Raw genomic sequence first — 27,863 nt, 5'->3', positions numbered from 1 at the left:
GCAACCATAGTAAAACAAAGACTTATATTTTTGATATTTATTTTATATATTTAAATGCCATTTAACAAAGAAAAATCAACCAAAAAAATGAGTTCACGTGTCACCTCTGACACGCGTGTCATAGGTTTGCCATCACTGGACTAAAGGGTCCCAGGTTTGATTCCGGTCAAGGGCACATACCTCAGTTACAGGCTCGATCCCTGGCCCTGGTGGAGGTGTGTGCTGGAGGCAATCAATGTCTCTCTCTCACATTGATGTTTCTCTCTGTGTCTCTTCTCCCTTGCACCCAACTATAAATAAATAATAAATAAATAAATAGAAAATATCCTCCGGTGAGAATTAACAAAGACAACAAATTAAATAGAGGCAGAATGACTTCTCCAAAGTCACATGGCTAGCAAGTGATGGAACATTTATTAATAGTTATTTCTGCTTATTTCCTCTCTTCTGTCCTTGAAAACTCTCTTCTACCCACTTCCATGATTCTGTTAAAAGTCAGGTTCTGTCACAGTAGAAGGCCACTTAGATCTTAACTTCTATAAAATTGGCCCTTATTTTTCACAGGAAGAGAAAAGGGAAAGACTGACCCTGTGGTGAATTGGTCATGGGGGAGGTGGGACACAGGAACACCTTATCCAGCATGACTTACTGAAAGTCATGTCCCTTTAGCTTCTGACCTGGGGTTTCCTGGGCATTGAAAACGTATTATTTCCAAGTTGTAACTTGGTTCAAATATCTTGAAGCATGATGTAAAATTAAATTCTCAAAAAATTCATCTGTCCACGGTCCCCTGGTTTATGATACGAATTGCTCAGAAGGAGGTTCTATCAATCTATCTATCTTTAATCCTCACCTGAGGATATTTTTCCATTGATTTTTAGAGAGAGGGAAAGAGAGAGAGAAATATCAGTGTGTGAGAAACACATCGATAGGCAGCCTTCGGGGCCTGGGCTGAGGAGAAGCCTGCAACCAAGGTACGTGCCCTTGACCGGAATCGAACCCAGGACCCTTCAGTTCACAGGGCGACACTCTATCCACTAAGCCAAGCCAGCTGTGGCTATTATTTTTGTAAAGAGCCACTTCTTATTTTTGATATAAAATGAAATTGAGTAACTTGAATTCTTGCTGTACAGGCCAAATGTTTTCATGTTTCAAAATACCCGCTTGAAACATGCTGCCAATTAAATGAGGATCTACAGATGGCATTACCCTTTTGCTTCATAACAAAAAGGATCTAAATCATTTTTATGAAAGATTATGTGAAGGTCAAAGGGAACAGTTTGGTTCCTCTGATGAGCGGATTTTTTTGGTTTGGTTTCTGTTTTTCCAATTTACAAAAGTACATTTATTTTACATTTTATTTACAAAGGAACAAAGATAATAAAATAATAGGCATACATATTTATATAGCAAATACTGGCAAAACTTATGAAGATTCTTTCAATACTAGCATTTATTAGTTTCTAAGAATAATCACCTTCAGAAAGAATTTTAGGAGGTTCAACCTATATGATTCAAGCTATGGCTATCTTAATGAAAAAATTATATTCTTTGAAAATCTCCAAGGTCCTGGATGCCAAGTAAATCAGATCACTACCAATTTTTAAAAGATTCAAAGACTCTTAGGATATCATAACTGTTTTAAGAAATTGTTTTTGAAAAACTCAAACATACTATCATTTGCTGAGTAGTACAATATATACTTCGCTCACATTAATTTCTTAATTCATTAAAATGCCTTCTGTTACAAGATACTACTGTTCTCTAATGAGAAACATTAAGTCATTTACTATTTATCTCTTAGGAAAATCATTCAAAGTGGGTAGTCAGCCTTTAATAAAATTTTAAAAATCACTATACCTAACTATCATCAGTAACCAATTAAATGTTGGATGTTCCAAAACCAGAGACAGGTATTCTTAAGAATCAAGACTTCGCCCTAACCGGTTTGGCTCAGTGGATAGAGCGTCGGCCTGCAGGCTCAAGGGTCCCAGATTCGATTCCGGTCAAGGGCATGTACCTTGGTTGCAGGCACATCCCCAGTAGGGGGTGTGCAGGAGGCAGCTGATCGATGCTTCTCTCTCATCGATGTTTCTAACTATCCCTCTCCCTTCCTCTCTGTAAAAAATCAATAAAATATATATTAAAAAAAAAAAAAGAGTCAAGACTTCTTAGACCTCTGCACTAATATATCCTGGTGTAAAGACTTCATGTTTTTTTTAAGGCCTTTCACTCACAAAATCTAAAAGTGGCATTCCTTGAGTTTCTTAATGAGATTATTTCAACCTCACAGCCTATTCACTACAGGTCAGGACATGCACCTTGGAAAAGCCTTTTCTGCACTTAGCTTTGGATTCTGTCCTTCACCTTGGGGAGAGATGGGATGGTACCCTGTGGCTTTTGACCTTCAGGGTGCTCTGGGTACACTGTCAGAATTGAGTGTCTAACACCAAAGCCTCTAGGTTCTCTCCTCAGATCTGGCCCCTTCCCCATTGTTCCTTAATTTAGGTTTTATCTGTCCCTCTGTAATGGTTTTCTAACCAGTCAAAGGTGGACCAGCTGCCTCCGCACCGCTTTCTTTTTCCCTTCCTCTGTCCTGCCCCTCTCTCTTCCTTCTGCTGCTTGAGTATTCTGAAAAAGAGCCATTCCTAACCCTTCAATTTTACAGTTCTTTGAAGGTTCTGCATTGCTTAGGGCTGAAGTGAAAACTCAGATCCCTAAGGTGAGGACAGTGGGGGAGCAGGGGTCTGGCAGGTAATCTAAAGGAGGTTAGGAAGCTGATGTAAATGTAAGGCGCAAAAATAGAATATTGGGGACTAGCTATGGTTATGAGAAATATTAATCATGCTTTGTTAACCATGATTGCCTTGTGTTGGTTAAAAAAAGGACATTCTGCCCTAACTGGTTTGGCTCAGTGGATGGAGCGTTGGCCTGCGGACTGAAGGGTCCCAGGTTCAAATCCGGTCAAGGGCACATGCCCGGGTTGCAGGCTTGATCCCCAGTGGGGGGTGCGCAGGAGGCAGCCGATCAGTGATTCTCTCATCATTGATGTTTCTATCTCTCTCTCCCTCTCCCTTCCTCTCTGAAATCAATTAAAAATATATATATTTTTTAAAGGACATTCTGACCTGGCTGGGAGTTGTACGCCCCCAGGACCTGAGACACAACCTTGGAACCATTCTCATTCAAGAACTGCCTATTATTAGGAAAGTTTAACAACCTTGTTGCCCAAACAATGGAGTCCTACCCCAGCCTCCTACTTCCCCATGTAATCTTTGTCTTACCCTATATAAGCAGCTGGTTTATGGGGGGCTGCGGAGCAGATTTCTGTGGATGACCTGCTGCTCTCCCATACTACAGGTAGTGTTGGAATAAACGTTCCTATGTGATTCAACCCTGTCTGCTGAATTGGCTCGAGTAGTGACAGAGAGCATTGATTGTCCAGTTACATAAACACCATTAGTATGTTAAATGGTGGAAGTGACACCTGGAGAGCTCACTATCCTCTTAAAGGGGCAGGCCAGGCCATCAGCACCGGAATGTGACTCAGAGATCATGTATTTTAGGATTTCTCAAAAGAAGCCAGAAATCCAGATTTGTACATGTGAAATCTCTTGACTTGAAAGTATTGGCAATTCACTAATGGTTTTTAAACCACACAGGCCCAGCAGCATCTCTTAAGCATGGTTCTGAGCCTCAAAACCAGTTTGAGACTCTGACCAGTCACATAAAACCCAAACTCCTAAGCCAGGGCCATTGACGTCCTTCACAGTGGGTCGTCTTTTTGGCCACCTTGAGATTAGAGCATCAATGGTAGTCTTCCAATAAAAACAGAATTTTTATTCCTTCTATTGGACATAAATTTTTATCTGTCATGGAGAGGGAATTTGACAGGCTAGAAACAGGAGCCCATGTCTAGAAGCTGAATCCAGTGTATGTGTGTGTTGGTGTGGGGGCCTGTTCCTCTTCTAGTTCTTGTTTTTTCCAGAGAAAAACTTCCTATCTCCTCCAGGGTGGGAGAAGGGCAGTCACTTGTCTGTATAGGGTGGAATTAGATAGTGACTATCTCAGGAGAGGGACGGGCTGGCATAAGTGTGGTCCTGAAGCAGCTTATAGAGCCTAAAAAAAGCTAGCTCCAGGGATCTAAGCTCTCCCTCCATGGTGGCTGTGAAAAGACAAGCCTGTAGTCCCAACCATCAGTGGCAGTCACCAGTCAGCCTCTTGAGAACCAGCCCAAGAATCAAGCTGACAGTGGAAAGGTCAGAGAAACCCAAAGAGCTTGATTCTTGGGGATACTCTCTAACCCTAAACCTGCCCGGCTTTGGTACCTCCTCTTATTGAGCTAGTTTTGTAACTTAAATTAGCATGAGGTTGGTTTCCTTTTACTTGCTCTTAAAAATAGACAACTGACCATAATGCAAGGAAGCACAGCTTACCTGATCACAGAAGCTGCAAATCACAGGCCAAATCAACTCACAGAATCTTCCAGCATGTTGTTACTTTGCCCTGTAGCAGAAAAAAACTTGGGCTCCAGCCTGGTCCTACCACTCCTAGCCCAGTTCGCCTCAGTCTCCATTTGGGGCTTCAGTGTTCAGCGATGACATTTACATTGTCAATCAAATGAAAGACTGAAGTAGATGAAGAAAAGACTGTTAACGATATTATCCTTCAGTGGCCTTAGCAGGGCTGTCAGGTCCTCCACACTGGCTTGCATGGTGCATGCCCAAAGGTCAACATGAGCATCAGCCCCTCACTCCACACTTGCACACAGGACTAGGCTGCATCCAAGGGAGAATGAGTGGTCAGGCTGTCTGCCAGCCTGGCCAGAACAATTCAGAACATATTTTTGGTATGTAAAAGAATTATTAGGACCTAGGAACTCGGTATCCTTGGACACTACTGTGTTTCTTGTGTGTTTTGTATTAGTAATAATGAACAGAATTCTTCCTACTTACTCAGACTAATTCAGGCTGGAAAGACACATTCAGTCTGCAGGGAAGGTGGTAAGCCACTATAATAAGTAGTGCTGCCAGCTTTCAGTAAAACCTTGAGTTTTACAAAATTTTACTGATTCTGAGAAGCAGACAGAGGCCAACCCTGCAGAAATCTGTGTTTTCCTGATCCGCGTGTGAAGAGCTCAAGGAGAGGTCACTGAAAGCAAACAGGGAAGAAAATACCCGATGAAGACAGGAGTTCATGCTGCCCACACCAGGCCTTCCCCAGGCCTGGTTTCTCTTTCTTACCATTTTCTTCTTTTTTAATCCTCACCCACGGATATGTTCTTATTGATTTTTTTGAGAGAGGGAGGAAGGGGAAAGCGGGGAGAGAAATAAACACATTGATGTGAGAGAGAAACATCCATTGGTTGCCTGGCATATGTGCCCCAGGATTGTACCTGACTGCATAGGTGTGTGCCCTGACGGAATCAAACCAGCAACCTTTTACTGGTAGTGTACAGGATGATGCTCTAACCCAGTGGTCGGCAAACCGCGGCTCACGAGCCACATGCGGCTCTTTGGCCCCTTGAGTGTGGCTCTTCCACAAAATACTGACTTCTGCGCATGGGCCACGAAGTTTCAATCACACTGTACGTGCGCGCCCGTGTGTGGTATTGTCACTATACCTAACTATCATCACTAGATAAATCACTGAAGGGGCCAAAGAGCCATATGTGGCTGGCGAGCCACGGTTTGCCGACCATGGCTCTAACCAACAGCCACCCAGCCAGGGCTCTTTCTTGCCATTTTCATGGATAAGGAGGATCGTTTTTGCATATTGTCTTCATTTTGTATTGTATTGTCACAGAGCAGATCCCACCACTACATTTTCACTTTGTATAACAATACCATGCCACAGGTTTATGGTCTTCAGTCCACTTTCACAAACACTCAGTTTACACTTGATCCCCTGAACTCTCTGGGAAGCTGGAGTGGTCTCTATGTGACCAATAAAGACACCGAAGCTGAGAGCTTCTGTAGTGGGTTACTTGCTCAGGGCTGAGCTCTCATTTCTGAGCCACAGCTTGGCAGAATACTACTTCCTCTCAAGTAACAGCCTTTGCTGGAGGTGCCCAGCAGCCTTTGCTACTTTGTGCCCAGGGAGCAAAGGGCAAAGCAGATACCGTGGGGGGCCTCAGGCGACATTACTTCCCGTGGTGTTACAGCTGTCCATTTCTCCAGCCTCCCAGGCCCAGTGGGAAGGAGCACCCTCAGGCCACCTGTGTGGCTTCATTTGGGCAGGTCCCAAGACATGTAAAATGGGCTGGAGGAAGAAGGTCAGGGAAGGAACAAGGAGTAAAATTGGCTAGGAGAAATTGGCCTAAATGAGTATACAAAGAACCATGGGAAGGACAGGTAAAAACAGGCATGTCCTTGTCCAATCACACATGAGCTAGGGAGGAGCTTGGTGGCCCCTGCCACTTCCTTCTGCAAAACCCATTGAGTGTATTTGATCTATTGCCCCAGTGTTTTTATTAAGGTAACTATTCAATGAGAAATAAAAACCTTATTACCTCTGCTTTACAGAGTATCAGAAATAGGATATTATATGGTTAAAAAAAAAAAGCCTTCAAATGACTTCCAGACACATAATCCTACCTGGAGCTCAGAAGCTGACAATGGGTGGTGGTACACAGCAGGTTGGTGAAACCTCCACTGCCTGGTGCTGAAGTCCTGCTGTGTTTTTCTAAAAAACTCAGAGGGTCTAAAAGGCCCATTCAAATGTCTAAAGATGAAAATGATTACACTGGAATTAAGTCCTCAAAATTTAATAAAAAGACCTGTCTAATCAGTTACAACCTTTAAATATTTAATGCAAACATTTAAAAAGAGTTGTCAACTAGAAAAAAAATTCCCCTGAAAATATTTACTGTTAATAACTCCTTGAGATGGTGCTTTTTACAAAAGGTTTGTCAGCAAATGCCTATTTTTAGGGGATGGGCAGCAGGAGGATGGGGATAGGACATCAGAAAATGATATGCGTTTTTTATTTTGATGAGAATAACAAGGAATTTCACTTGTTATTTGCTTTATGTAAACCCCCCCCCCCCCCCCCATTTGCTTTATGTAAAAACACTTCCAGCGTAATGAGCAGCAGTCGTCAGCGGGAGGTGACTGAGCCCCGGGCACCTAGAGAGTATCTTCAAGCCACTACTTCTGTGCTCCCTCACTGTGCCCAGAGCCATTGGCCTAGACCACGAATTCACCTGCTGCTCATGTCTTATTTTCTCTCTCTCAAGGTTTCAGTAATACAGAAAGGATTACCATGTCGAAATAAGAACAGGTTTTCATAAACATAACACTGTCGGCTCGTGTGGGGTAAGATTCAGGAAGGCACACAATAAATTAAAGCAGACCCTGTCTCTGGAGGGTTTGCAGTGACCTCCGGGGCAAGGGCCGGATCTGCCAGCAGCTGAGCTTCCAGCACTGGTGTAGTGATGAGGATGCTGTGGGAAAGAGGGAGTCCATCCTTTGCTAAGTCATTGTGTCAGTATACAGGTCACAGGATCAAATGGAGGAGGAAATCCTCGCCTTCCTATCCAGTGACGTGCACCGTCCGCGGAGGACCCTTCCCTCCGAGTGTTGCCACAGCCAGGTTTGCACAAGTCAATTTTCCGTACACCCTTGTTGCGTACTGGTGGCGAATTAGTCCACAGAACTCCATCTGCTATTTACTTAAGTAAATCACTTGGAAACATAAAACTGGAGGTTGTAACTCAGTAAAACAATAAAGTGCTTTTGATGAGAGTAGTTGTTATTTACTGGTTGTTTCTTGTTTCACCTGAGGCACCGAAATCAACAATATGAAAGGTGACAATGTTTACTAGGAATAAAAATTGAAAAAGCTTGTTTCTACTAAAAAGCCAGCATTTCTAAAATGTACTTTTCTATTGGTTTCCATGTCTTCAAGTTACTGAATTTTTACTCACTACTGGGTAAGGAAATCGTTTATGCTGGGGTGGGACAGGGTGGCGAATGGGGAGACAGATAAGGAACTGTCCATAAATATCCCTTAAGGGCTCCACTTGTGAAGGTGTGAGTGAGGGGGTTCCAGCAGAAAAGGTCAGGCCCTCATGCTGAATCCAATGTGTGTGCAGTTGAGTAGCAACACGAATTGGCTTCTGGATGGGTCCACACACCAACCTAAGAGTTTATTCTGAGTCCACATGCTTGATAACTGCTATAACACACTTGCATCTTCCATGGCCTCGATCCACCTGTAAAATAAAAGAGAGGAGACACTTGGTGTCGTGACTGTGCCTGTGGCTCTGTAAGTGACTAGACTCTATTAGTATTAGCCTAAGGTTAGGGACCATGTCATATTCATATTTATTTGTTTCCCCAGCATTTAGCAAAAGGCCTGGAACACAGTACAAAGGTTTGCTGAATCAATGCATGCCTGTACGAATAAATCATAATAATCTTTAAAAACTGCACAACTGCCCTAGCCGTTGTTACTCAGTGGTTAGAGTGTCGGCTTGTGGCTCGAAGGGTTTGACTCCCTGGCCCCACCCCGACTGGACATGTGTGGGAGGCAACCAATCTGTGTCCCTCTCACATTGATGTTTCTCTCTTTCTCTTTCTCACACTTTAGTCCCTCCCTCCCTCCCACTCTGAAAATCAATGGAATATTTTTTCCACTCTCTGAAAATCAATGGAAAAAATATCCTCATGTGAGGATTATAAAAAAATAAAATAAAATTGCACAACTAAGAATAGGCAGTTCCACTGCTCTGATGTGGCCCAAAGGGACTTGATGGGATAGGATGGCTGGAGGAGAACAGAAACCAAAATCCTAGGTAACAACTAGTTTTCTTCTGAATGAGAGGCAAGGAAATACATGATTAGTTATTTTGATTACCTCTGAGCTGAATTGGTATCCTCTGCTTTGAAGCTATAAAATAAGGTTTTCTTGTGGTAAAGGTGAAAAACAGGCCCTACTTCGCTGCTGCCCTCCTCCTTTTCTGGGGCAATGGTGAACCCTAGCAGGGGCATACTCTCCATGGCCACTGTGTCCTGCAGAGGGCAGAGGAAAAACTGGTATTAAATATGGCACTACACACAGTTACCAGCTCAGCGCTCACTGATACCTCCAATCTGAGGTGCACGATGAGCCTTTCTGTTGGGACATGCCTTGGACACAGTGAAATAACTGCACACATACTTTTCACCCCCCACTTCTTGCCAATATCAGACATAAGGAGGAAAAGAAACATCATTTTGTGACAGCCTATTAGGACCCAGGCATTTTCACCTTCACATTATCTTGTTTAATCTTCGCAGCAATCATAGAAAATGTCACCTCCATTCTAAGAAGAAATTGAGTCTCAGAGATGGTAAATAACTTCCAAAGATCACACAGCACGTAAAGGGCAGAGCCAGAATCTGGACTCATGATCACCTTCTAGCCCCCTTTCCGCTGATTCAGTTAGTGCTTCAGCTAGTTTCCTCGAGTTACTTCTGATAACATTCTGTACTCATTGCCCATGCCTTCATTCCCAGGGCTTCAGGATGGAGCACCCAGGGTGTCTATATGCTATAAAGGTGCTAACCATGCAATGAGATGTACCCAGAGAACTTAGGTAGACCTTAAAATCATAGTGCTTGGTGGAAAAAGAGCTTTAATATATAAAGATATATACACACATTTATGTACTAGAAAAAAAATACATGTTCATAATACAATTTTATTAAACCACATATAAACGAGATATAATTAAGCACATTAGAATGGTTATAGGAGGAGAAGGGAGGGGAGAAGATTTTGTGTATAAAGGGAAATCAATTTTCAAAGATTGCTAGATCAGAAAAATCATTTGACAAAATTCAACATCCATTCATGATAAAAACAAAACAAACACACACACACACACACACACACACACACACACACACACACCTCAGCAAGGTAGCAGTAGAAGAGAACTTCCTTAATCTGACAAAGTGCATCTATAAAATACCTACAGCTAACATCGTATTTAGTAGTGACATACCGTATGTTTTTCTCCTAAGACTGGGAACAAGGCAAGAGGGTGTTTACTCTTATCAATGAAATTCAACACTGTTGTGTAGGTCCTAGCCACTGTATTAAGGCAGGAAAAAAACTAAAAGATAAAGATCAGAAAAGAAGAAGTAAAACTATCTGCGCTTACAAAGACACAACTGATTACAAAACAACTCATTACTAATAATGAGTTTAGTAAGAATAATCATTAAAAAACTTATTTACAACTAGAAAAGAATAAATTATATTCAAAATTGCACCCCAAAAATAAAATACTTAGGTATAAAGTTAACAGAAATACAAGAACACAAGCCTAAGACCTACATACTAAAAACAAGACATTAAAAGAGAAGTTAAAGAACTAGATAAATAAGAATTAATACCACGTTCATGAATTGTAAGATGCCAATATTGTTAAGATGCCAATTCTCCCCAAATTGATCTATAGATTCAATCCCTTTCATAATCTCAGCAGGCTTGTTAAAATAGAAATTGAAAAGTTAATATGGAAACAAAATACCTAGAATACCCAAAACATTCTTTAAAAAGAACACAGTTGGAAGACTGACACAACCTGACGTCAAGGCTTACTATAAAGTTATAGTAATTAAGACAGCATGGTACTGGCATAAAGATTGGTAAATATATCAGTGAAACAGAATAGAGAACCCAGAAGTAGACCCACATTTATTCTGTTCTTTAATATGTGACAAATACATCCAAATAAACAAATAGGGAAAGGAAAATCTTTTCAACAAATGGTGTTAGAACAACTGAATATCTATATGGGAAGAAATGAACATCAACCTCTACATCACACCATACACAAGAATTAATTTGAAATAGACCTAAATGTAAAAGCTAAAACAGTAATGTTTTCAGAAGAAAATACAGGGGAATAACTGCTACTTTCAATAGACAAAGGTTTCTTAGGACAGAAAGCAACAGTCATAAAGGAAAGTATACATTTTACTGAAGATAGAAACTTCTGTTCACCAAAAGATTCATTCATTCATTCAGAAAATGAACATGCAAGTCACAGACAGAATATTCATAAAACATTTATCTAACAAAAGACTGGTATCCAAGATATATAAAGAACTGTAACTCAAGAACAAGAAGACAACCTACTTTAGAAAATGGGCAAGAGATCTAAACAGGCACTTCTCAAAGTGAAATATACAAATGGCCAATAAGCACATAAAAAATATCAGTCGTTAGGAGAATATAAATTAAAACCACAGTGAGATAAGATACTATACCTTCACCAGAATGGCCAAAGTTAGAAACTGACAATACCAACATGTGGAGCAACCAGAACTCCCATATTTACATACATTGTTGAGGGGAGTATAAACTGGTACAGCATTTTCAAGAAGGGTCTGGTTGTTTCTTATAAACCACAAACACCTAAGTTTCTATGATCCAAGAATTCCAAGCCTAGGTATTTATCCAAGGTGAAATAAAAACCTATTTTCACACAAAAACCTGTATGTAAAAGTTTAAAGTGGCTTTATTGGTAATTTTCCCAAGCTGGAAATAACCTAAATGCCCTTCAACTGGTGAATGGATAAACAAACTGGTATGTTCACAAAACGGAAGACTACTTCGGCCATAAAAAGGAATGACCTATTGCTATATGCAACATGATTGGATCTCAAAAGCACTGGGCTGAGTGGAAGAAGTCCACGTGATTCCATTTATATGAAGAGCTAAAGGAGGCAAAACGAATCTATGGTGGAAAAAAATCAGTGTTGCCTCTGGAACAGGGATGAGGTGGGGTTTATAGATGGATGCATGATCAAAACCTATAAAATAATACACTATTTGTGTACTTCATTATATGTAAATTGTACCTCAAAAGGAAAAAACATAAATAGGGGGAAGTACATTTTGAAAAGCCCAAAAAAATAAAAAGGAAGAGGAATGAATGAATAAACAGACACTTGATCAAAGAAATACAGTAAAATGTTAATTGCATAATCTAGTTCATGGATATATGACAGTTCACTGAAAATTCTTTCACCATTTCTTTATGTTTGAAATTTTTTATATTGATAAATAGTAAATATAGTAACTAAATAATAAGATGTTAGAAAAAAGAAAAAAATGTCTTTATATTTATAAAGTCACTTTCTCCCAGGACTGTCACTGAACAGCAAGTTTCATTGACTTTGGTCAGTTCAGGGTATATGACCTGTTCACAGTAGGACAGTCAGTGATTCACATTATCAAACCTTTTTTCTTTGATGGAATTTAAAGCTGGCCCTAACACTAGAATATGCTCATTGAGAAATTATACAAGTTCCTCTCTGGAAGACTCTATTTTGGAAGCATATTTAAATTAAATTCATCTTTTAAAATCAACTTATGATGTTACTTCCATGACAACTGTTGCTCAGAACCTAAAGACTGGGTTTTCCATTTTCAGATAGGACTCACCTTCTCTTTGGTGGTTACTTAATTATCACTAGCCTTTGTTCATCTAAGCCAGCATTTCTTCCCAACGTGTGTGCTGTGCAACAACACTTCTAGGTGATGTTCTATGAGGAATGACCTATGGTCTGCCCAGCTTGGGAAATCTCCACGTCTTAAGAGATCCATGACATGGCCTCGTATGTGAGAGATTCTCAAAAGTATGACTGTGAGGAAGTCCCACTCACTGCCTACCCAGGGTTCCCTCGAACCCTGTTCCCAGAGAACCCCTGTGGTGTCCTGTGGAATGCCTGCTCAGGTAGATGCTGCCCTGGGCTGCAGAGGATAGTACATCACATTTCAGTTTGTCCTGGAAAGATCAAAATTCTCCCCAGCATAGAAAGCCGCATCTGTGGACATGCGAGTGAAAGGCCCCCTCGAGGAATGCCCACCGCACACAGCACCCAAGTCACTCAGGCCCAGGGGGTCCCCTCTATAGGTCTGTGTCCCCGCTTGCCTCTGGAACACCCGAGGACAGTGCCGACTGCAGCCGTCAAGGCTGAGGGTCCTTTGTGAGGGAAGCTTTAGGTCCTGAAGGAGGAAGTTGCTTTTGCTCACTCACCAGCATCTGCATCTGTGGTCAGGGGAAGGGGTCAGCCCTGTGCTCTGTGCAGATCCTCATGGGGTGAGACACCCACCCCCTGCAGCTGGGCAGAATGCATTGAAGTCCCATTTTCAAAGCGGATTTATTTAGCCTGTGGGAGCCACCAGATGGTGGGGCCTGGACATGGAAATCTTTCACATTATCCTACAGTTCAGCGTGGGGCAGGACCAGACAGCCTCCTGCTGCAGAAACACAGCCCATACCTATCTACTCTGGAAGGAGGCTTGATTTCCAAGGCCCTCTCTCCGATATTTTAGAAAATGTAAATGTAAGATGTTCTATAAAAATATAAACAAGTTTTACTTAATAGAAGAGTTACTACGAGGCAATGCAGTTCCCTGTTAAAAGAAATGCACAATGAGTGTGGTAGTTTCCTTCAACCTGTTGAATTTGGTCCTAAACAAAGTGGAGAGCAGAAAGCCGCTTTCTCTTGGAGAGTGCTGGGCTCGTACGGGATGCTGGGCCTGTGACATTCAAATACTTTGGTGCACAGGTCTGCATGCTGTACTGCCTTATCTCCCTCCACACAGAAATGGCAAATTCCTTCGATCTGGGATGGACACGCAGTTGTGTGTCCACAGCAATGCTCAGCACATGGCATTGCTCAATAAAGACTTGTCTGACATGGGAATTGGGACCAGCATTCAGGCCCCACACTGCCCTGAGGTGACAGGGTGTGGTGCACACCCCACATGAACATTCTTAGGCTCGAGCTTAACCTTCGAGCCTACATAGGAGAGAGAAGAGGAAGCGCGAACCACCACTACCTCACTGGCCATGTAGGTGTAGAGCACTTTGCCTTTGATGACAAACCAGAGCTTCTTCCAGTGCCTCTTGCCTTTCTTACACCGGCTGAGATAGCCGCTGATGGCGGAGCCCTCTCCGGAGGCAGCCACCTGGCAGAAGGGAAGCACAGTGGTCGGCACCAGGTGGTGGAGGGCACAGTTCAGACAGAGCCAAAATGACATGCACAACAGTGAGCACATTGTTTATACAGCTTTGAAGTCTGAGACATGGATGAGGTCTCAGGATCCATCCAGCACCTCAAAGGCAGCAAAATAGTACCTTGGTTTGAAACACAGGCTTTACTGAGAAGACCCGAGTCAAAAACTGTCTTCAGGAGTGCTGCCCTCTAGTGGTGTGTCAGATTCCTGGTCCTCCCCAAGCCCCAAACCCCCACATTACAAAACTGATACCTGAAGGAAAGGTTTTCTTCCTTCTAAAACTGATTCTTACAGTTTTCGGCTTATTGATTTCTTGCATTTAAGGAGGGATCCTCTTTGTATTGTTTACCTAAAGGTTTTATCATCTCCTGCCTAATGGGATGTGTTAGCTCCTCCCCTTCTTCTTAGTTGTCTGTTGGACAGGCTTTATGTGGGGTTAAGAACACAGGCTTTAAAAAAAGAACACAGGCTTGGAGTAATACCAATCTAGGGCTCCAGTCCAGGTGCTACCAGTTTATTGACAGGTAATACTGTGCAATTCACTTACTTCCTCTAAGTCTCAGTTTCCTTACTAAATTGAAATTAAATGACATAAAACAGATGACCTACAGTGACTGACTGATAGTAAGTGCTCCATAAATAATAATCTTACTGTTAGAGCAATGTGGCCAGGTTAAGAAATAATTTCATTTGACTTTCTCATTTTACAGATGGGGAAACTGAGGCTCAGAGGAATGGAGAGGTCCAACAAATCCCTATTTAGTTGAAGAGAGTAAGAACTTGAATCTCTCAGCAAATACTCCAAAGGTCAACAAACTCCAGTGTAGGGCAGCGGTCGCCAACCTTTTGGACCTCACGGACCACCAGTGGTCTGCGGTTCATCGGTTGGCGACCGCTGGTGTAGGGAATGGAAGCCACAACCAGTTCTGGCTGTTTGGAGAAGCATAGGAAAGAAACCTGCCCACCACAGTCCAGGACTTCTATACCAGATATGGGCTCCCCCCAACCCCCACACACACTTGCTGTGCTGAAACATCTCACAGAGAGAAAGGCAGTGTGGACAGACGGAGGCAGCTTTCTGTAGACTTTCTCATGGGGAACAGGTCTTGCTGGTGAGGTGGGGGAAGGGGAGAGCACAGCAGGAGACTGGGGCACAGCAGGAGACTGAGTGCAGGCTTTGCTGGATAATAAAAAGGTTGTCACTTTTGGCGAAAATTAGCAAGGGGCTGGCTAGGTCAGAACCATGTGGCAACAGGATCAGAGCAGCCTGATACTAGAAGGGTAAGAGCATTGGTTCTCAAACTCCGCCCCCATGGAACACTCAGGTTCTATGAGCTTGACTCATGCAGACCACCAGCACAGTGGGAGGAGCGACAGGGTGAACTTTCCTGGTTTTATGGGAAGGAACTAGTTAAATAAGTGATGGGATAACCATACAATGTAAAACGTGAGATTTATATTGCTGAGCAAATGGGAAATAATATCTAAGAGAAATTAAATGAAGAGTCAGTATAATATGTTATCTTTTGGGTAAAAAAGAGGATCTATAATTGTACATATTCATTATGTAGATGCATTAAAATTTCTGGAAGGATCCATGGGAAATTTGATGGTGGTTACCCCCTGGGATGGGTAGGACTGAAGGAGTTCAGAGAGGGAGAGAAACTTACTTTCATCATATATTCTTTCATGCTTTTTTGAAAAAAAATTTTTTTTGACCATGTATGTGTTAATCCCAAGATTTTTATATGCAAAAGGAATTAAATTAATGGATAGAACTGTACCCATTTAAATTTTTCATCCCCTAATACTTTTAAATCCTTGCCACCTACTACTTGCTAATGAATATTAATGAAAAAAATTGGAAACAGCTGATCACACTTCTTTCAACAGCTTGTATATTCATGGGCATACATCTGTTTGTGATTGTGATTAGAATTTAGACGTATAAAGTCTAGTCTTATTTGCAGGATAGAATTGAGTTTAGCCAATTCTGAGGTTTCCCGCAAAGGGTTGCAGCTTCCAGGGAGCTCACCACCTGAGCCTGTTTGGGACCCCCAGGGTGAGAGGAGGGCACAGCCTGCTATGGGAGACCTAAGCTAGCGCTGTAGCTGCTTTAGTTGGAAAAGCCCCAGTGGTCTGTGCAGTACTCTTGGACTAGGTCTAGGCTATGGGGCAGGAGAGAGAGAAAGGAAGAAAGAGAGTTGGACAAGAAAGTCAGAGAGAAGGATGTGAAAGATGTCTCCTAACACCATCTACAACCACTTTGAGTCCTGCCCTCTGCCACCAAGCAGGCATCTTCTCAGTCATTCCCAGGAGACAGGCCCTTCCCTTGTTAGGTGAGTCTGTCCTTGTAAACAGAATGTCTCCCACTAGGGGTCCTCTTTGTCCCAAAGAGCCCAGTCAGGGAGGGGAAGGGGGTCTGACACTGTTCACAGAGGAGGACCATGAACCGTCCAAATCCCAAGATGTCCACGCAGGTAGCCCCACCTGCCTTACCTCAGTGAGGGCCGAAGGGACTTTCTTCTGCTTCTTGAAGGTCGAGGGGTTGATGCTGTGGAAGACGGACGAGAAGGAACTGCTCGAGAAGCGGGGGGAGGACAGAGGGAAGCTCATGCTCACTGGCCTCTCTGTAACGAAGACAGGTTACGGGGGAAGGGAGGTAAGCGTCCACGTGGACAGGCACGCCAATTCCTGTAAATAGGAGCTCCCGGTCCTTCCAGAGGTGGGAACCAGCCTCACCGTGGGGTCTAAGTGTGACCGGAAAAATGGGCAACGCCCTTCTGCTGACATGAAGGCCCTGGGGGCAGGGAGGGAAGGCTTCTCCAGGTCTCCAGGAGGCAGGGGCTGGGCTGGGCTGTGCTCCGATGGCCCCGGTTCCCCAGAGAACTCTTTGGTTTTAGGCCCAGGTCACACTTGCTCTCCCTCCAGCCCAACCCTGCTTGGGCAAAGCCTGTCCCTGAGCACAGTCTCTCAAGAGCCAGCTCAGCTTCTGCAGGCGCCTTTGTCAGCGAGCCCTCAGCCCTTCCCTGACCCTCAACTCTGTGACCCGTCTCACAATCCTTATCCCCAAAAAGGGCCCACAGACAACAGGCCTACAGAACACTCTCGAGAAGAAAAGAGGTTGCTATGGCAAAGTAAATGTGAGCTCTCCGCTTACCATCCCCATCACTGAGGGGCACTGACCCAGTGTTTCCCAAACCTAGCTGCCCACAGAACCCTTCTTCTGGGAGCACCTTTCAATTTTTTGTGGACCAGCATTTTGGGAAATGGTGCCCCGGGTGTGAGTTTAAACCCCTAGTTCCTCCTCGAGGGCTGCTTTTGTCTGCACCTCCCGGGAAAGTGGTTTCGGGCACCAACCACAGGCCAGGGAGAAGCCACATGGGCCACCTGGAAGAAAGGTGAGGGTGGTCCCAGGTTACCTCTCATCAGGCCTGGGACGTCCCCGCCCCTCTTCTTTAGCTCGCCGTAGCAACCGTCGCAGACCTTGGCCATCCGGTCCTTGAGGTACTTCAGAGGGTACTTGTTTCTCGAACAGTTCCGGCACACGATCTGCAGGCCCAGTTGGGGATGCATGTTGGAGCGGTTCTCATCTCAGCACATGCTTAGGGCCAGCATCCTCACCCCTCCGCCTACAGCCCCCACCTCCTCCAGGGACTGTGCCAGGTCACCCTGCCTTTCCAGTGCAGCTGCATAGAGTTCTGTGCAGGTGCTTATCTCTTTTTCTGATGAGCCCTTAACCACAATAGATACTGTTTTTTTACAAGGACAATAACCACATATGCTGTGATTTTCTTTTGGGAGCATAGTGGTGCTATGGAAGGGGCCTAGGCTTGGGCACCATGGTTTGAAGATACCAGTAAAATGGGCATTAACTACCTCGCAGGCTTGGTGTGAACACTCCTCTCTCTGGGCTGGCACGCAGCAGCTGCTGGATGCCCCTGAATCCCCACCCCATGCCACCCCCATGCACACATTCCCCCCAACGGAGTGACTCACCTTGCCACAGGCGTGGCAGTGATGACGCCTCAGGGTGAGGGAGAAGTCGCAGCCGCAGTTCATGCACATCATAACATGTGTGACAGGCACCAGAGTGGGGGGTCTCTCCCCCAGGCTGACCCCCAACCTCTCTCGTATCTAGAGCAACAGAATGGGGCCAAGCAGTGTGGTCAGGAGACCAGCTGGATGGGTGTGGGGGAGAGGGTGCATTCTAATTCTGTAGCCTCCCCCTCCCCATCCTGTATCTTCCAGGAAGCTGATCTTGGGTTAGAAACAGCCAACAGGAGGTGCTGTGCTCCAGGTTGGGGTTGCACAGTGACTGCCCTGAGCCGGTGGGAATATGGCAGGAGAGGTAGGTAGGAGGAGGAGGAGCCAGTGCCCTGCAAGTCTTCCTAGGCGTGTGGCTGGTGTTCCAGGGCCTCCACTCACCTCCACGCTGTGGTGGAAGGCAGCCAGAGCCTGGGTCTTATAGTCCTCAGGGAGGGCTCTGCTCAGACAGCCATGCCACTCATCCCGCTCTGCACAGGAGCTGTGGGCACAAACTGGAGTTAGCGATTGCACGAGCGGACCAAGTCCAGGGCAGGCCCCTGCCCATCACACATGCCTGAACCTCTTGGCATCTGAAATCCCACCAGCAAGTGCGGGCCACCTGCCAGGCAGGCCTAGGCTCGCACCTCAGCGCCTCCACCTGCTAGCAGGGCGGCAGGGCATGCTGCAGTCCCCCAGGCCCCTTCTTCACTTGCGACATAGGAGTGTCCATACTCTTCCTCTAACTCCCAAGGCTTTTGTGGGGATGAAATGACATGTGGGATGTAGATGGACTTTGGCAATAGCAAAGCAAGGGGTGTTCGGGAGGGAAGCTCTGAGGGGCCCACACTTTAGGAGGTATGGGTAGGCAGGGGGCAGGGGAGAAGGGTAGATAGGAGCTAGAAAAGGCCAAGGTCTCAGTCACTCCAACTGCCCCCACTTTCTCACTTCACTTCCTAGATACTCATCCAACAAGCTGACTTCCCACATTCCGGCTTTGTGCCTGGAAGGTGGTGACAGCCACTCTGGGCTGAGAGCTGCCTAATTCTTGCGGGGCCCACTAGGTGTCGCTCCATCCTACACTAAAGTATGCAGGCTCAGCCGGAGAAGGGACCCTTGTGGCCCGGGAGGGAGAAAGGGTGGCGGCCAGCCAGATGCCATGTCCCTAAAAGGAGATGTATGGGTCCCACTGTCCCTGGAAGCTTCAGTGTGAAGTGTCTGGGTTAGCAGGGAGGTGACCGGCCTGTCAGTGACAGTGGCTTCTTGAGTCCACTGGCCAAAGGGCAGTGTCCCTGCCTAAGAGAGATGGGCAGCCCCATCTGAAGGGCTGAGCCTGGCCTGTCACCTGATGGTTGGACAAACAGAGACCATACCCTGGGTCTCCCCAGGTCTCTGATTTTACCTGGAGATGAGGGGAGAAGAGGCCATGGAACCCCACCCAGGCATCACCTCTTCTAGAAAGCCTCCCCTCATTCCAGCAGATGGGGTCACTCCTTGGAATTTCTAAGTGGGGGAAAAGCACTCTGGATCACACAGGCGTGCATCTGAACCCCAGTTTCGCCTCACATGGGCTGTGTGACCCATTTCTAGGCCTCAACTCCCCAAGCATGGGAGGAGCTGCAAGGCCCACCTCCAAGGGTGGTGATGAGGGTCAGAGGAGGGGCCTGAGACCCAGCAGGTGCCCAATGCAGGTTCCTCTTGCCACCACCACTATTAATTCAGGAACATAACCTGAACATACAATACAGTTATGTTCTGTGTTGTAACCAGTTCATAACTCCTACCCAGAATGTGGGCTCCCCCTACCCCAAGCAAATCAAAGCTTAAATCATATGTGTCCTCAGCACAGAACCTGCCATGAGGAGTGGCTCATAAAGGCTTAATGACCAATACATCTATGAGACAGCGTGTGGGTCAGTGTGTGCACATCCCATGCCACACCAGAACCTCCACCCCACACTGGGCATTGCTGCCAACCCTGGGTCATGCACACCTGAGAGGGAAGACTACCAAGCCTTGGGAATCTGTCCCACCCACCATGCTCAGTGAGGTCCTGGCAGGAGCCACGCCTCCCTGGTTTCTGAGCTCGAGCTGGCCTTGCCCTGAACGCAGGGGTGGGGGAGAGGGTAATGTGGAGGGTGAGGGGGGTGAACCTCTTTCACTGCCTAAAGCCAGCAAGGAAAGACCCCTGGGCATCCTGAGGGCCTGGAGAAAAAACAGAGGGTTCTGAGAGAAAGGCTGAACCCCAAACCAGGGAACGCTCACTCATTGTTTTTTCTCTCCAGACACGAAAGCCTGAAAGTAATGATAATTTATTAAATAAGGCACACAATGCATTCTTTACTCACCATAACTTTTCGTGTTGCTAGAAAGACCAAATAATCTGTAGAGTTTTACAACCATGAGGTATTGTTATTATTATAATTTTAAGGAAAAGGGCTCTAGAAACCCCCAAAGTTCTATGTAAAATTTTATGTCCATGCACATTTATTTTGGGGGAGAGAAGCCAGTTTTATCAGATTCTCAAAGTGGCCTGTGATTCAAAAATGGTTAAGAAACACTAAAAAGAAGTTCTTTGATGCAAAGGACCTATAATAATAAAAGAATAATATGCTCATTTAGACCAGACGTCCTTCCAGACAACCTTCCGGACGAAGCTGTGGTGGTGGGGGCCGAGCCCCTTGCATGAATTTCGTGCATCGGGCCTCTAGTACCCAAATAAAACCAAAGACACATCCAACATTTGTTATTCTAAACTTTCCCACCTATAAAACTCTGTTCCTTCCCTCCCTCGCCCCCTCCTCCCCCCCCCCCCCCCCCCCCCCCGCCGCCACCCCCGGCCTTCCCTCCTTCTTCCTCCCCATACCTTGCAGACAGAGTTAGGCAGGACTCAGAAGTCTCAATCTTTAGGGCATAGGGCACTTTCTCCATCACAGGGCGGCTGACCTGGAAACCAACAGGGGCACCTCAGCAGGGGGGTGACGGGGGCATGAAGGGGCAACCACAGACTAGATTCTTCCTCTGGTCCTGCCACTGTCCCTCTCTGAGCCTGAGTTTCCTCAGATGCTCAGAGACATGGCAGATGCTATGTGTGTGTGTGTGTGTGTGTGTGTGTGTGTGTGTGTGGTGGGGCCTGGCTGCCAAATCTGACTCTGAGTCTATGGTCCTTGGCCACTGCCCACCCCCAGGAATGCCATGGAGCTTCCCTCTCAGGGCCCAGACATCCTGCTGCACAAGTACCTGCTCACTGACCATCTCTCCCACTCCCTTGTCCAACAGGCTCCTCAGTGGATCCTTTGGTTCAAAGGAGAACAAACCTCCCTGCTGAGAAGGAGCTTTCTTCTTCCCCTTCCTCATGAAAAGCGCTTCCAGGAAGGAGAGAGGCCCCACAATGCCTCCAATGTTCCCCTCCCATCTGCACCTCCCGCTGCTTTCTCCCACCTCAGTGTCCCCCTCTCTGACCCCACTGCCAGAACTAACTTCCTAAAATCTCCTTCCCATTAAGCCCTCAAGCATCTTCATCAGCTCCCAGCCATCCTTGTATGTGGGATGAAGTGACACTGTGTCAGGCCACACATGACAAGGGCCCCTTCTTCCTGTCTTTCTGTCTTTACCCACGAAACTGTCCAGCTAGGCTGGCATCTTTCTTATATTTGTTTAAAAAGTATCTGCCACTTGAACAGATATTTAGCATATAGTGGCATTATTTACCATAGTCAAAAGTGGAAGCAACCCAAGTGTCCATCCATGGGTGAAGGGACAAACAAAAGGTGGTGTACATGTACAATGGAATATTATTCAAACAAAAAGTAAGGAAATTCCAATACATGTTACAACATGGATGAGCCTTGAGGACATAATGCTAAGTGAAGTAAGCCACTCACAAAAGACAAATACTGTGTGATTCCACTTCTATGAGCTGCCAAAGAAGGAACCCATGTACACTGTTAGTGGGATTATCAATTGGTGCAGCCACTATGGAAAACAGTATGGAGAGGCCTCAAAAAATTAAGAATAAAACCACCATAATCCAGCTATTCCACTTCATTCCCTTTATCCGAAGAAAATAAAAACACTAATTCAAAAAAATATATATGTGCCGAAACCGGTTTGGCTCAGTGGATAGAGCGTCGGCCTGCGGACTGAAAGGTCCCGGGTTCGATTCCGGTCAAGGGCATGTACCTGGGTTGCGGGCACATCCCCAGTGGGGGATGTGCAGGAGGCAGCTGATCGATGTCTCTCTCATCGATGTTTCTAACTCTCTATCTCTCTCCCTTCCTCTCTGTAAAAAATCAATAAAATATATTAAAAAAAAAAACTTAAAAAAAAACTTTAAAAAAAAATATATATGCACTTCTATGTGCACTGCAGCATTATTTACAATAGCCAAAATATGGGAACAACCTAAGTGTCCATTGATAGATGAATGAATAAAGAAGATGTGGAACATTTACATAATGGAATATTACTCCGCCATAAAAAAGAATGAAATCTTGCCATTTGTCATAACATGAATGGACCTTGAAGGTATAATGCGAATAAATCAGGAGGAGAAAGACAAATAACATATGATTTCACTCTATGTGGAATCAAAAAACAAACAAAAATAATAATAAACTCAGATACAGAGGAAAGATTAGCAATTACCAGAGAATAAAGGGGCTTGGGAAGCAAAAGAATGAAGGGGTCAACTGTGGTGATGGATTGTAACTAGACTTTTGAGGATGATCACCTTTTAGTCTGTAAGTTATAACGTTGTAAACCTGAAACTTATATAATAAAGAATTTAATAAAGTGCTAGCTGGTTTAGTTCAGTGAATAGATAGAGCATCGGCCTGCGGACCAAAGAATCCTGGGTGTGACTCTGGTTAAGGGCACGTACCTTGGTTGCAAGCTCCTCCTCAGCTGGGCCCTGGTCGGGGCTCATGCAGGAGGCAACCAATGGATGTGTTTTTCTCACATCAATATTTCTTTCTGTCTTTCCCTCTCTCTTCCACTCTCCCTAAAAATCATTGGAAAAATATCCTCGGGCGAGGATTAACAACAACAACAAAATTTAATATATTAAGAAATCATATAGAGAGAAAAGGGAGTGGGAATGGGGAGTTAGTGCTTCATGGGTACAAAGTTTCAGTTTGGGAAGATGAATGATGGTAATGGTTGCAAAACAATGTGAATGCCCTTAATGCTACTGAACTGTATACTTAAAAATGGTTAAAATGGCAAATTTTATGTATATTTTACCACAATTAAAAAAATTCTCCAAACACATACTGTTTCTCCTTCCAAGCCTTTGCTTACACATTTCTCTCCTCCTAAAGCACCATTCCCCACCTGTCCACAAACTATGCTCTCTATGGGACTCAGCTCCCTTCCTCCAGGAAGCTCTCCTCACCATTCCTCTCTTCCTCCCCCTCGACCCCCAACCCCAGCCCTGGCCTATCTATAGCATAATCCTGCTGTAACCCATAACATAGCACTGTTCCTCAGGACCTCCCTGTTCTCAGATGGTCTGTGAGCTCTGAGAAGCAGGGATATTGTCCTCTGCTCACCTGGGGTCTCCCCTGACTGCCCCAGAGTGCCTAGCATTAGGCATTTACCTTCATGCTGGCCACTGCCAACGTGTTCTTCAGCCGGTACTTCCCATCCTTCTGGGGATACGTGTACAGGAGCATGTCGCTCATCTGGGGAGAAGGAAACCTCATCACACAAGTTTTGGTCCCAGCTTCTGTCCTGAGGATCACTGAGCACTGGGTGCATAGGTATCCTGCATTCCCCACTGGCCCCCACGAGACAGCAAAACAACCGTGGGCTAAAACGTGAGCACCTTCCCCACAGTTGCACTCCTAGGTAAAAACTCAAGGGGAATACATGCAGTGCCCCCAAAAAGTCAAGTACAGGGAGGTGCATACAGGTATTATTCACAATAGCCAAATAGTGGAAACAACCCAACTATCGACAGGTGAATGGATTAGCAAACTGTGGTGCATCTATACTATGGAATACCACACAGCAATCGAAAGGAACAAACTGATGATACACACAATGACACGGAAGAAGCCCAAAACATGCTGATTGAAAGAAGCCAGACAGAGAACACACTGCTTGATAACATTCACATGAAGCTCCAGAACAGGCAAAACTGATCTGTGACAGAAATCAGGGGCGGGGAAAGTGACCGCTAAGGAGCACAGGGGAACTTCCTGGAGGGCTGGAATGTTCTATATCTTGACCCAAGTGGCAGCAGATTTGTCAATGTACTTTGGCATCTATGCCTTAGATGGACGCATCTTACTCTATAAATCAAACCTCTGTGAAGCATAGTTAAGGAAAGAGGGAGGGAGATCCTTGAGGAAAGGGAGCTCCAGTGACATAGTAGGTGCTCATTTAATATCTGTTGAATGAACAATTAAAGCTCCCCATCCCCGTGCAAGGAAGAAACAGAATGAAAGACACTTCACCTCCTTAGAGGAGAATGTTTGTTTGACTACAGGGTTTAGTTTGAAAAAACAACCTCACATTCCGGGTGGTCTGTGGGCTGTCAATCCTGACCCTCCCTCTGTAGCTGCTGTGTGACTATGGACAAGCTGTTTCCCTCTTTGAGCCTCAGCTTCCTCACCTGGGAAGTTGGGAGCATCTCTGCCCCTACCTCATTATGGATGCCGAGAGAGAATGGCCCCGAGGGAGCCCTCTATGCATAGGAGCCAATGTAAACTAGGGGTGTTGTAGGCACTGACCAGAACATGGCATCTAAGGTCTGAAACTGGGCGAGAACTCAGGGTTAACACTTCCTTTTCCTGCAGACAGTCTGCTGAGGGGACAGCATGGCTGCATTTTCCTGTCACCAGTTCTTCATGGGACCCCGGCGTCCCAGGCAGAGCTGTGTGAGACACTTGGCCGAGACACTGAGCTGCTGTGTGACCTCAGGCAAACCCTTCCTGTCTCTGGGCCTCACTGCTCTAACTGGAGCTGGAGAACAGGGAAGATAGTAAATATTTAAGTCTCTATGGGCCATACGGTCTCTGTTACAACTATTCAACTTAGCCATTGTAGCTCCGAAGCAGCCACAGACGGGAGAAACTGAGTCACAGACTGGCTAGATAACGCGCCTAAGGTCACAAAGGTCACAGGTGGCAGAGCCGGGGTGGTAAATAAATGAGTGTGCCTCTAGTGCGTTCAGGTGTGGTGTGGTGAGTTGGGAGTGGCAGCACAGTGAGTCCTGGCCCCACCTGGGGACAGTGACCAAACCCCATGCAGAGCCTCATTCATTAGCCTACTTTGAGGAACCCGCCTGTGTCACTCACTAGAGTAGTCCCAGCCTTTTCTGACGGCCCCTTAAGCACCTGCTGCCATGGCAACTGCCATTAGCACCCTGAGGTTTTCCTGATGGGTTCAGGACCAGGCTGCCTCCTAATTGCCCGTGGTTCTCCTTTCTTCTTCAAAGCATGTGTTTTACAGCCCCAATTTGGAGGAAGAGAAATTCTTCATGGAGGAGAAAGGGCGGATTTCTCACAATAAGGAGCCTCCAGTACCACCCACCGCTTGGGGTTGGATGGGCCACAGTGGGAACCTCTCCATAGCATCACTGAAAACCCTGTGTTGGTGGACACATGCCCTGACTTTATTCTGAGTTAAGATTATTTTATGAAACTGGCACCTTATGAGGAATAAAAGTTGTTCCTTAATGTGTTCACCATGGTGCTCCCTGGCTCAAGAATCTCTCTGTCCATCCTCTTGCTATCTATCTCTCCAGAGCCGTGGTTGGCAAACTGCGGCTCGCGAGCCACATGTGGCTCTTTGGCCCCTTGAGTGTGGCTCTTCCTAAGCCTTAGGAGTACCCTAATTAAGTTAATAACAATGTACCTACCTATATAGTTTAAGTTTAAAAATTTGGCTCTCAAAAGAAATTTCAATCGTTGTACTGTTGATATTTGGCTCTGTTGACTAATGAGTTTGCCAACCACTGCTCCAGAGGATGTTACTAACACCTACTTAGTAGAAGGTCCTGTGCTGAGAGAGAGAAAGAGAGAAGAGGACCTGGGTGGGTTCAGGCCGTGGGGCAGGGGTGGCGGGGAGAAGAAGGAAGGGGGGCAGGGTGGCTTGTAGACTAACAATGACAGGGAACCAGAGAGACCCAGGCCAGTCATCATGACTGAGTGAGAGAGAGGCTATGAAGAAGAGTCAACTAGATGCTGGAGGGAGCATGGGAAAGGGAAAGAGAAGTGGGAGGGGGCGGGGGAGGGTGACAGATGGGGGAAGGGAAGGAGCGAGGAAGGACACTGTGTCTGTGCCTGGCATTCGAAGTCCCTGTGAAAGGGACATAGCCAGGGGAGCTGGCCAGATGGGAATCAAGACGGAGGAGCTCCCTCCACTCTAGCTTCATGCACTTCCTTCATTTACAGGAGGGACTATCTCCCTCCTTGTCGAGAGAAGGACACTGAAGCTCAGAGAAGTGGCAGGACCTGCCATGGGTTGCACAGCCAGTAAGTCAGAGCTGGCATGAGAATCCAGTCTGTCTGACTCCAAAGCCAGTGCTCCTCATGACCATCCTGGATGTCTCCCTTTTTCATCCTGGAGAAGAAAGGCCTTGGGACCCAGTCGTGAGCTGTGCTGGGGCAGAGGGAGCTGACGACTCTATAGCTCTGGGCGGAGGGAGGGCCTGTGTCCCATGGGATAACAGTCAGAGGGAAGGGTGGAAATTGTTATCAAACAAGCTGCCCCTATGGGCCTCATTTAATTCCCCAAACTGCCCGGCATTTCCACTTTCCCTGTGGGAAATCGAGGCTCAGACATGTCTGTGATCTGCCTAAGGGTTACAGAGGAGCTAAGTGTCAGATCAATATCTAACCAGCTCAGTCTCGCTCACTGCCACACAGATCTCCAAAATTCAAGGGCATGAACTTCTGCTCAATAGAAAATGTTTTCAAATATTGAGACTCTAACATGGAACAAGGGATGACTTTCCTCACTGGACTCCAAGATCCACAACAGGGCAGAGGCCATGTCTATATACCCTCACAGATCTTGGCCCACAGAAGGAGATGGAGAAGGAGTTGCAGAATTAATGAATGTCATAATAGGCAGTGAGCTCCCTGTCACCAGAGGTATATGCAGAGTTCAAAAAACTACCTGGAGAAAGGAACTCAAGCATCTGTGGGGACTTTGCGATCCTTTTGAGAACTCAAACTATCCAATGAATTATCCACTCTGAACTATCCACTCTGAATTATCCACTTTCAAAGATACCTTTCGAAGTTCCTGCTGGGGTTCTAATCTCTTGCCTGTGGCCAAATTTCTCCCTTGCACCACAGCACAAACCAGCCAGAGTGAGGGGTTCTCATGGGGAGTGGGTAAGAGATAGCTGGTTGGAGGGACAAAGAGCTGCTTGTAGCCTAGCAGCCATGGAGGTTGATGTTACTACATCATAGGCCTGGACATTCCCTGGTATTCCAGACTGTAGCTATAAATCACCAAAAATGTTACATTATACTCTGTCTTGTGCACAGTGGAGAAAGTGCTGGACTCGGGGTGCAGCCCTGGTTCCCCTGGGGCTCTGCCACCAACTTGCTGAGAGATCTGACCAAGTCAACTCTCTTTTCTGGATCTGTTTTCTCATGCATTAGATAAAGCAGTTGGACATTTATTCCTGGTTTTAGAATGTTTAACTTTTGGCACCATTCCATCAAAATTGCTGAAATAATAAATGAGGGAGGGAGGGAGGGAGGGAGGGAGGGAGGGAAGGAAGGAAGGAAGGAAGGAAGGAAGGAAGGAAGGAAGGAAGGAAGGAAGGAAGGAAGGAAAGGGAAGGAGGG

The 27,863-nt window shown here is 45.6% G+C and overlaps 1 protein-coding gene across 3 annotated transcripts in view; it reads right to left on the bottom strand.

Moving 5' to 3' along the window:
- Positions 1–7,055: 7,055 nt before the first annotated feature.
- The window catches only part of FGD5 (FYVE, RhoGEF and PH domain containing 5), a 114,666-nt gene continuing 93,858 nt past the window's right edge, over positions 7,056–27,863 (bottom strand). For 2 of the 3 annotated variants that reach the window (XM_070433555.1, XM_070433556.1), the window contains exons 13-21: positions 23,652–23,735; positions 20,918–20,997; positions 18,454–18,553; positions 18,025–18,162; positions 17,448–17,577; positions 16,525–16,655; positions 13,849–13,977; positions 8,860–9,014; positions 7,056–8,215 (exon numbers count right to left, since the gene is read on the bottom strand). In XM_070433555.1, coding sequence (XP_070289656.1) covers positions 8,179–8,215; positions 8,860–9,014; positions 13,849–13,977; positions 16,525–16,655; positions 17,448–17,577; positions 18,025–18,162; positions 18,454–18,553; positions 20,918–20,997; positions 23,652–23,735 — 984 coding nt within the window. In that variant the 3' untranslated portion in view covers positions 7,056–8,178. The remainder of the gene's footprint in view (positions 8,216–8,859; positions 9,015–13,848; positions 13,978–16,524; positions 16,656–17,447; positions 17,578–18,024; positions 18,163–18,453; positions 18,554–20,917; positions 20,998–23,651; positions 23,736–27,863) is intronic. The other variant, XM_070433557.1, reaches the window with a different exon arrangement.

Source organism: Myotis yumanensis, unplaced genomic scaffold, assembly GCF_028538775.1.
Source record: "Myotis yumanensis isolate MYYU_CA2020_CCGP unplaced genomic scaffold, mMyoYum1.0.hap1 SCAF_14, whole genome shotgun sequence".
In the NCBI taxonomy this organism is placed as follows: domain Eukaryota; kingdom Metazoa; phylum Chordata; class Mammalia; order Chiroptera; family Vespertilionidae; genus Myotis; species Myotis yumanensis.
This window is presented reverse-complemented; position numbering and strand designations above follow the sequence as displayed.